We start from the raw sequence: 10,882 nt of genomic DNA on the forward strand, positions 1-10,882 counted from the left end.
CGCCGAAACGCACCGAGCTGTGGCTAATTTGGGAACTTGCGCAGTCTCCGCCGCGGAATGGGCGGCAGCTTTCAAAGAAGGACTCAAGGTTTGGCGGGCCGTGCCTGTCAAACCACGTAAAAAGACGCAAGCAAAGAAAGGTAAAGGTAAAGAAACCTTAAGCATGGAAGAACAGGAGTTGGATGATACCAATTCATCAGCTGATTAAAAGAAAGATTCTTTAACATGTCATGTATCTTGACCAATTTTTGCAATTTAAAATGAAACTTGGTAAAATCGAACGGAAGCTCACCAGTGACTCTGCAGATTTTTGAACATTGCGCCAGTTTTCGCAATTTATCAAAAATCTGCTGAGACCTTGTGCCTAAAATGGTAATGCTCCCATTTCACTTCTCCCCATTCCTCGACTTCCAGGAAAATTTCCTAACGTGGAAATTCCGCGTGGACCAAATCGCGCCAGTCGCGCGTTCGCGTGGTTGCAAACACGCCAGGGAAGTGATTGGACCCGACGACCAATCAGCACACTCGTTTCTCTTTCATCTGTTTCGCCTCTTCGTTCAATCTGAATCAAAACTCTGCCTTAACCTCACCATCCTCATCTTAAAACCTCTTCATAATACTCGTTCATTTCGTCAAAGCCCTCTCAGTCAAATCATGTCATCTCAAACCGGCCGTATCGATAACATCACAGCTCAAATCGCCTCTCAAAGCAACCGCACGCAACCGTACTCGTTGACCACACCAAGGGGCAACAGTAAGCGGGCGTTTTTTGCGTTATTCTTCTTCCTTTGTATCGTATTCTACGATTAATCCAACTCCCTTCAGGAACCCTCCTTGTGGGTCCCAGCGGTTCTGCCAACCGCGCCGAGCAGCGAAGCATACGAGGTACAGGCTCGCAAACCTCGGTGCGAGGGGGCAATGACGGTGTAAGTTTGCGATTCCCTTCCGTTTTCTTTAATGTTCTTTCTCGGATAGAACTCAAACACCCAATCGGCGCGTCCAGAATAACGACGGCGATGTGGCTCACATCATGGCTGCGATTACCAGTCTTTCTGGTAAGGTAGAGAAAGAGATGCTTGTGATGTCTGAAACGCTCCGTCAAGAGATTGAGCACATGTCGAGCAAGATCGACGAGGACATCGGTCAGTTGGCCAGTCAAGTGGACAAGCAAATTGCTTCGGTGGCAAACAAGCACACCGAGGACTTCATAACTTTGTCCAACAAGCTGGACCAAGTTAATGAGTCCGTTGATGTCATCTCGACCCATGGTGGTGGACCTCCTGGTTCTGCTCCTGGCGCGGCGGCTGCAGCGAACGCCCCCGCTGTCGGAACCGGGCCCTGGTCCTACTCGCCTGAGCTGAAAGTGAGGGAATCACTGTCCTGCTCTTCATCATACGTCTTCTTATCTGTGTCTTATTTCTGATGCCCCCGCATTTGATATTTGGTTATCAGAGTAGGGTGTATACGGAGGCATACGCATCGGTTCCATTACCAACGATCGGCGCGTATACAAAACTTCACAACCCAAATGGGGATGTGTTACCCAATTCATTGTTTGCAACTATTAAGGTGAGGTAGATGATTTTTTTTGTTGTGTAGCCTTAGTATTGATTCTCAAACAACCGCATTCACAGCGGGCAATCAAAGCTATCCCCGGCAGCTGGGCTAGCGAACAACTGCCTCCAGTCGTTAATGGTGCCCAGAACGTCGCCGACACCCAAACGTACGCGACCTTAGTTAAGGACGCTGGGAAGCACGCCCGAGAGCGGTTGCATAAATTGGTCAGTGGGACACTTTCTTGCATTTATTCGAATTGTCTTTCATGTACAACTCTCTTGTACATACACCTTGGGCTCATCAAATCACTGAGACTTGTCTTACGCAGGTGTTGCTCAACATCAAAAATAACCCTGGTAGCACTGTGCCCTGCATGAAACGTCTTGTGCATCGTGTAAATTTTTGCTGCCATATTTCGTGCTTTTGGTATGAATGAGGCCTGCCTGAGTAACTTGTGTTTTGACTCTGTATGTAGATCGCTCAAGATTGTGGAACAACGGCTGATGGCCTAGATGAGGAAGCCTATTGGATCAAATGCACCGTTCAACACCGCCTCCGTATCGCATACCTTGTCAGTTTGAATTGAATCCACGTTCTAATACAAACCGGATAGCTGATTGGTTCATAAAATCCACCAGCGACGAGAAGCCCTACGCATCTTTCAAGAGCGTCGTCGAGGCGGAGCCGGAGGCAATATCTGGGCGCGAGTGGACCAACACCTTCACCATTTGGCTGTTCAAGGTGCCTTATATAGTTCTGCGTAGGTTAAGTTCTTCAAGCACTGATCACAACCGTTAGATTTAGCTCATCATGAATTCCTCTTCAGCTTTTACAAGTTCATTTACGATGAAGATCGCGCGACCTTTGATGGCGAAGGGTACTTTGCGAACATCGCTGCGGATGTAACATTTGATTTACCTGCCGAGGAGGATATCCAGGAAATGATGAAACGTATTGAACAAGCAGGAGGTTCTTTGGAGAACCTGGAGTGAATGGGCCCACTAATTGGCAAATGGGGAATCAAAGACTACACTTGTTTTATTCCTTTAGATTAAAAGTTGTAGACATTTTCTATATTATCATCCGTTGTCTTTCTTTCTGTAACTTCCCCCGCTGCGAAATTCACAGGCTTATATGCCCAAGTCTCAGCTGTAATGATTTGGATCGCGATCCAAACGGCTCTTTCAGGCCGTTTAATTGACCGTCTTTGGGCGTTGTGAAGCCTGCTTTCACATTATTTTCTATTTTGACGTGAACATCAAAAACGGCCATATGGCGATCTTGGGGCCATTCTGGCCGCCCCCAGTCCGCACACAGGCACCGCAACAGTGCCAAAATTCCAGCTTCAAGACGCCCGAATCGACGCCTCATGGTCGCCTTACAGGCGTCACCATTCTGACCAGCTAGTGACCGCCCATGCCTGCGGAGGGAAGGCTGGTCCACGGGCGGTCGTGAATGACCGGCGCAAGACGGTCGAGGCCCCCCCGTGGTGTATGTAAAAAAAAATAAAAAAGGAAAAAGAGGGGTTTAATTTCTTTCCAAGTTTGTACGATATATATTATAATGATCAAAGGGAAAGTGAATTGAAAAAGAGGGTAGGGTGTGAGGACAAGGATCAGGTAGGATATGTTCTGGATTGATTTTGATGTTTATTGAGATTGAAAGAAGTGATGATGAATGTGATGAAGAGTTTGATTGAGAGAATGGTTTGATGAAACAATACATAAAAGCTTGAGCGAAGTGAACTGAGGATCAGTATGAAGAGTGACTCTGACTGCGATTTAGAATTGAAAGTTTGAAGAGTCGAGACTGAAAAACTGAAAAAAACTGAAAAACTTTCAATCAATCGATTCGTCAATTTCCATTTTCAATCAAAACCCAAACCCAATTCAAATTCACCATTCATCCATCCACTATCAACCATCAACCATCAAAGCATACTATCACTATCACAGTCTATCACACTATCTTACAACCATACATCATCAAATCATTTAATTCATCATGAAAGTACTCAGAAGGTCACTTCACAAAGAAAAAGATAAATCAAGTTCACCCTCAAGACAATCATTCTCTCCTTCTCAACAATCTTTTGGTGCTTCAATCTTAACATCTCAACATCCACCTCCACCTCCTCTCACAAAACCTATCTCGTCTCAATCAATTCCTAACTCAAGAGCTCCAACCGGTCCTCCTACTATGGTCATCAGAGCTATTTCAAATTACAAAGCTAAACGGATCGTAGAAATCTCATTTCAAAAGGGTGATTTCTTTCATGTAGTCGGTCAAAGGGAAGATTCAGAAGGTGATTGGTTTGAAGCTTCAAATCCGGCTACTGGGGCTCGTGGATTAGTACCTAGATTTGGGTTTGAAATCTTTGGAAAACCTCCTTCTCAATCTAATTTACATACTCCTCGTCATTCGGAATTTAATCAACAACAACAAACTCATCAACATCATCGATCTCTTAATCAATCTATCTCTCTTGGGGCTCAACCTCTTTCTGCTGGTCCTAAGAGTGCTGGTAGTAATGGTCAAAAAAGTCAACCACTCTATGGTGTCGTAAGTTCTTAATCTCATCATCCTGATCATCCATATCATACTAATAATACATGATATACTTTCAATCCCTTCTCTATAGGTTCAACACGATTTCGTTGCTGAAAGACCAGATGAGCTCGATGCAAAGAGGGGTGAACCTATCATTGTGGTAAGCTCTCTTCTCTTGCTTCTATTTTTTCTTGGAGAACGAGTGCTGATTGTTTCCTCTTTGAACTTTCTAGATTGCTCAATCTAATCATGAATGGTTTGTAGCTAAACCTATTGGCCGTCTCGGTGGTCGTGAGTGGATTTTTATTAATCAAAAGAAGAACCCAGAATCATTGACGAATTTGTTTCTGTTTTGATGAATTCTAGCCGGTTTAATCCCAGTTTCATTTGTAGAAGTACAAGATCTAACAAGTGGTAAAGCATTACCACCAGATCGAGTCAAAGAATTAATCAGAAGTGCAGTAGTACCTAAAGTAGAAGAATGGAAAAAAGCCACAGCAGCATACAAAGGCAATAGTATTCCATTAGGACGATTTGATTTTGTACCTGATTCATCACCTTCTACGCCACATTCATCAAATCGACCGTTCAGTAATGATGGACAATCACAACATATGTCATCAAGATCAGTTTCGGCTACACATTCTAGACAACAATCATTTGGAATGAATCCAATTCAAGTTACACAGAGTGGTAGAAGTTCACAACAAACTAATTATCAAACTCATCATTCTAGAGAACCATCGAATAGTGTAGCAGCTTGGCAACAACAACAACAACAACATCAACAACATCATCAGTCTATGGGACATCGATCTAATCCATCTGAAGTTCAATATGATTTAGAAGATGAACCGGAAGGATCTACTCAGGAAGGAGACGGATATGCAACAGTAGATGAACTTAGGGAAAGGTATGGAGTCGTAGTGCATGCATCAGTTGAATCATTTCATCATGAACAAGGACATTTTTGGTTTCATTTACGAGCCCATTTTAGTCGAAATTCCTCAAGTGATTTAAACTCGAATGAAACCACGGTTTTAGTTCTGTATAGATTATATGAAGATTTTTATGAATTTCATTTAGCATTAGTTGAAATGTTTTCAGCTTCAGAAGATCAATTACCTAAAATACCTGAAATGATTGAAGATGTCAATGAATTAGTTTGTGCAAGAAGAGTAGAAGAATTATCGGTTTATCTTGAAGAGTTGTGTAGGATGGAAGAAGAGATTCGAGAATGTGAATTGGTTTATGAGTTCTTAGGACCTAGAGAAGGAGATGTTGAATTAGAAGGAGAGGTAGGAGGAGCAGGAGCAGGAGGAGGAGTTGAGATGAGTTTGAATCGATCACAAGAAGAAGTGGAAGGAGAAGTAGTGGAGTATTTATCGAAGATGAATAAAGAAGAAGGTAACCGATTAGAAGAGTTGATGAATGGATTGACGACTCGGGATGAAGAGAATGGGATGAGAGAGATGGAAGGTAGAAAGGTTGGACATAAAGAATCGAATGGATCGATTCAAACTGCCTTTGATGGAACTTCTACTCATTCACATCCTTATCAACATCAACATCAACATCAACATAGCACCAGTATTGATTCGAGAAGTGGAACGAGTACGCAGAACAAGAACCCAACCGGATTAGGCGTCACATTAGGAACTCATAATCCTAATCCAACACATCAACAAGGAAACTTTTTAAAGATTAAAATCTATCAAATCGAAACAGATGATTTGATTGCGATTCGAGTACCTACTCATATCAATTATCTTGAATTGTTTAAAAGAGTTAAGGAAAGAAGTGGACATCAAATTCATTCATTAAGGTTTAAAGATGAATCTGGTATTGGGTTTTCTACGGGTCAAACTTTACCGATTTATAATTCTTTGGGACATCGATTGGTTGGGATTGATAATGATTCAGATTTGGAAAGATGGATTGATTCGGGTAATAAATTGGTACTTTATGTTGAATGAAAGGGTATTTGGAGCCTGATGGAAGGATAAGATTGGAAGTGGAATGATTGGGATTTGAAGAAATGGATCGAGAAGGGAAATCAAAAGAATCTTAGGGGTGGTTTTTGTTTTGATGATGAATTGTTTTTGATTTTGTATTTTTTAGAAATTCTTTGAAAACCCCAAAATAATTGATCTTCTTATCCATTCTTTTATAAGGTTTTTTTTTCTTTTGTTTTCTTTCTATATTCTTACATTCATTCCTTTTTTAGTTTACTTTACTCTCTTTTTTTTTGGTTTGTTATTGTTGTTCTTATCTGATCTTTCTCTTTCTCTTTCTCTTTCTCTTTCTCTTTCTCTTTCTCTCTTGATGAAAATCAATCATTTTTGTCGCTGATTGGATTGGATTTTACTGGTTTTTACTGATTGTTTTGTGATTCTATGGTATACATATATATCTTTTTTGTTTTGTGTAATTGTATAGAAAAAAATGATTTTTTTTATAAAAACTTTGAGTTTTGGTTTGTTGGTTTTTTCTTAGTTTCTTTTTTCTCTGCTTTTGTGGTTGTGGTTGTGGTTGTGGTTGTGGTTGTGGTTGTGGTTGTGGTTGTGTGTGTGTGTGTGTTTGTTTGTGTGATACTGAAATGTAGTATTTAATGAGACTTTGCTCTTTTTTCTTTGAAATATAGCTGTTTTGAAAATCAATTTTTTTTTCAGATTTGTGGTTAGTTTATTTTTTGCTCATCTGGGTTATTTGTCCGGATTGGGATATGAAAAATAAATTGAAGATAATAGGCATTGGGCGAGGTTTCTGAAAATTTTCGTTTTTTGGTTGCGGGAACCAATTCAAAGGTAGTTCAGTTTTCTTGGAATGCTTGAGTAGGGATGGCTGGCACAATATCAAAGCCACCCAAAGCACAGCAAAAAAAAAATTCTTGTTTTGCTTTACAAAAATTTTCTGAAATTTCATCGGGCGTAGAGCATCCTTGCTTGACCTGTAAAAGCCACAAGCTCTAATCGCGCCACAAAAGACACCTTTCAGACATTTCACACATACCTTGCCTGGGGCCCCCCGTTCTGAATCTACCCGGGTATCCCCCAGCAGCCGTGATCTATCATCCAATGACTTTTTCATCTAATGTGGAAGTCAAAATTGGAACATTTTATTGACTCAAAACTAGACAGACTCGTCCAATTTCAAGCTGAAATTGAAATCAAAAGATTCAAATCTTGATCCTCTGGATTGGTCACAAACTGCTGGAGTTGACGAGCAAAAACCTCGAAGACAAGAGTCAAGCGGTCATCGGACCGAGGCAAATGAACATCTGACCCATAAAAGATAGCCGGGCAAAGCGACAGGGCTTTTTAAGGACCCCGGTATGCTCCTATAAGGGGTAGTCACATCAAAATATATCTTTTGAGCTCCCGCGGGTTTACGCTTCATGGGATTATGCACTATGGTGGGAGACACCAAAGATAAGGAAAAGCCCGAATAATCTTGAAATTTTACGCGAGCCCGCAGTTCTCAAACTGGTGAGAAGCCGAGGGCACTTTGGTGATGCCTGATCCAGAGCTCCTCAAAACTAGCTTTCTAGAGCAATCGCATAGCTTTTGTGACCTTTTCATTTGAGGCATTCATCTAATTCAGAGAGATGAGCTTGACATGTAAGATACCCCAGCTTACATAGCTCTTGTAATGTTTGATGAAACATTCTAAAAAGCTACTTTTGAGAAGCTCTGGAGGAGGTGATCTTACAATTATCCTCGGCTTCTCACCAAATTGAGAACTGCGGGCTCGCGTAAAATTTCAAGATTCATCGGGCTTTTCCTTATCTTTGGTGTCTCCCACCATAGTCTTTGAGGTTTTTGCCGGTTTTTGCCTATTTCAGAGTGGCTTCAATATACAATACAGCTCATTTGAAAGATTAAACCGTCTTAGAGTTATGGGTCCAGCCAGTGACTTATCTCCGCGGGAGCTCAAAAGATATATTTTGATGTGACTACCCCTTATAGGAGCATACCGGGGTCCTGCTTTTTACCTGTGAAACTCACTCGCTTCTGCAATCTTCGGATTGCTTCGTGGGGCGCATCACTGGTCGGTCAAAAAAATAGAAAAAAGAGCGAAAATTTCGCCCAATGCCTAATGATAGGAACATTTATTTTTGAATCCACATTTGATTTGTTGAGGGTCAGAAGTCAGCATGAGCCCCGCTCGCTCGGGAGCGGGGACCGGCAAAAATCCACCCCGAGCACTTTTTGGAAATGTGTCCCGGCTTCCGAGCCAACCCCTCCCCGTCGGGGATCTTCATGTACGTCTGCAGACCGTCCCCCGCCACCAAAAATCGGGGGCCTACCGAAATATCGGTTACCCGTTGGTTCCCCGTCGAGTGTTAGTTGGTAGAGCTTGCTAGATCAAAAAAATCATAAATCTGCTTCACAAGCAAGTTCCGGCTGATATTCTACTGTTTCGTACAGGTATCTCATTGTATTTGACTCCTTATACTGATTTATGAGTTGTTACGAGGCCTTCCTCACCTTTCATTTCTCCCTATCTGCCCTCGATTCTACAGCTCTCTGCTATAGCTCGGTTCCCCAATTAAAATCGGGGATCCTCATACTCTGGCCCGGCTCCCGTTCCGTCGGAGTCGGTACGGTGCCGGGGGGCTGAGATACCTAGCCCGAGGCACCGTACCGACGGTACGGAAGCCGGAGATCCCCGAGCCCGCGGGAAACGGGGCTCATGCTGAGTCAGAAGAGGCCATACCCTGGGCCTCAGGGTAGAAAAATACTCTGTAGCACATACTATGAAACTATATCATGGAAGGGTTGTGATTGCCTGATCCTCTACAGTGGAGGGTGGTCTTTGGATGGGCCTTGCAATAACATCTTCCTTGAGAACTGGTACAGGTGATATTTTTTTGTTTGAAGATTGACTGAGGTAGGGTTGCACATTTTGGTAGGTGAACTGCTGATTTCCCAAAATCAGTTTCAAGGCCATTTGATACCAGGCCACCAAGTTCAACCTTGTGGTCTGATGTGAGTTGCAAGTCTAAATCTAGACACCATAAATTTCATGAGGATGAAGTAGAAATTGAATGATGTGTCACCTGTGTAGATAAACATAACAGTTGTAGTTGAGACTGTTAGACAAATTGGAATTGGTAGGTTCTACACTATGCAGTATGAGAAGAGAAGATTCAAATGAAAAGAAAGACTGACACCCAATACAAAAATATATGGTGAATGAAGGTAAAGTGAAAAATAAATAAATTGGTCTCTGGCCTAGATTGTACTAGAGATTTTTGGGAGCCAAGGCAATACCTCTTCATGACCCTGGAACAACATTTTCAGGCTGTAGCACTGTCAATTTATAATCATGTGATTTGACTGTGATGTCTAACTGTCACATTGCCTACTGAGCCTACCACACAACATCACAACAAGCTGTTCACAGATTCAAAAGAAGATGTGGGATCATAAACTGATTAAACACAAAACTAGCTCATTTTGCTAAAGGTACACTAGAAACAAGTTGACAAACCACTTAAAGTCTAACCCGCGCAAATGCATAACTTGAGTGGAAGGCTTTTGCTATGCATTTTGACGGGTTATGCAATTCCATTGTCAAATTTGGCAGTAAAAAGTATCAAAATTTAGGATTTTTTCTATGCATTATCACGGGTTATGCAGTTGCGCGGGTATGCATTTGCGCAGGTCAGACTGTACAGCTGTCTTGTATGCTGTGGTAGCAAGAATTGGTGATTGACCATATGTGGAAATTGAATGTCTGTACAGTCGGTGACAAAAAGTTTATGTACCTCGACTACATATGTATTAGTGTAGCCCAGTCAATGGGTACTTTGTTTCCTGAATAAATCCTCCATACCTCATCCATATTGTCTCTGAGAATGAAGACTTTCCCCCTCCCCCACTCAACAGAAATCTATCATCTATGTGCACAAATTTGGGATTCCTGGCACTCAAATTGCCAAGAAACTTGGCCATCCCAAGTCAACTGTCTACACAGTGATCTACAATGACCGCAAAAGATGCAAATCAACCATCTCAAAAACGCTCGGACAACCAAAGAAGTTCTTGGAACATGATCAGCAAACCTTGAAGCGGGTGATACAACAAAACCAACATGCTTCAGCTGCCTATATTGCTAGCAAGCTACCCATAAAAGCCAGTATATCAACAGTTCAATCAGAGATCCGGAAACTTGGCTTTCACTCCCGAGTTGCCGTAGTTAAGCCTTATCTCCAGAGTAAACACATTCTGAGGCGTCTTGAGTTTGCTAGAAAACACAAGGATTGGACTTATAACAATTGGAAGAAAGTCATTTGGACCAATGAATCATCATTCAAAATTGGAAAGTCTGCAAAGAAGGTTTGGGTGTGGCGCAAACCGGGTGAAAAATACAACAAAGACTGTTTGGCCCCAAGTTTCAAGAGTGGAAGGACTTCAGTAATGATATGAGGGGCGTTCACAGCTGAACTTTGCTTACCAATAATAGTCATGCCGGTCGGACGTCAAACTGGAGCTTACTTTGTCGATTTGGTGTATTGCCGGATTATTGAACCACTTGTCACCTCACCTAACTGTCCACCTGACCTCATCTTGATGGAGGATGGAGCCCCGGTACACACAAGCAAAGTGGCAAAACAATGGAGGGATGAACATTCAATTGAAAAGTTAGAATGGCCTGCAAATAGTCCAGACCTGAACCCAATCAAGAACATTTGGAACATCATGAAAAAAAATGTCTCTGAAAAGCACCAACCCAGAACGGTTCAAGAAATGCGTGAAGCACTGTTTAC

At 42.1% G+C, this 10,882-nt stretch overlaps 2 protein-coding genes across 2 annotated transcripts; both read left to right on the plus strand.

The window, feature by feature from the left end:
• Positions 1-369: 369 nt before the first annotated feature.
• On the plus strand, positions 370-2,321 carry MELLADRAFT_93814 (uncharacterized protein; the record flags this gene model as incomplete). Its single annotated transcript, XM_007416484.1, has 9 exons — positions 370-372; positions 415-754; positions 826-926; positions 1,004-1,363; positions 1,453-1,569; positions 1,635-1,781; positions 1,886-1,951; positions 2,033-2,128; positions 2,196-2,321. The coding sequence occupies 9 exons, from the start codon at positions 370-372 to the stop codon at positions 2,319-2,321; spliced, it is 1,356 nt and encodes a 451-aa protein (XP_007416546.1).
• Positions 2,322-3,429: 1,108 nt separating this feature from the next.
• Positions 3,430-6,083, plus strand: MELLADRAFT_79314 (uncharacterized protein; the record flags this gene model as incomplete). Its single annotated transcript, XM_007416485.1, has 4 exons — positions 3,430-4,119; positions 4,199-4,267; positions 4,341-4,398; positions 4,474-6,083. The coding sequence occupies 4 exons, from the start codon at positions 3,562-3,564 to the stop codon at positions 6,081-6,083; spliced, it is 2,295 nt and encodes a 764-aa protein (XP_007416547.1).
• Between the last annotated feature and the right edge of the window lie 4,799 nt (positions 6,084-10,882).

The sequence above is a fragment of the Melampsora larici-populina genome (assembly GCF_000204055.1).
Source record: "Melampsora larici-populina 98AG31 unplaced genomic scaffold MELLAscaffold_61, whole genome shotgun sequence".
NCBI classification, from domain to species: Eukaryota; Fungi; Basidiomycota; class Pucciniomycetes; order Pucciniales; family Melampsoraceae; genus Melampsora; species Melampsora laricis-populina.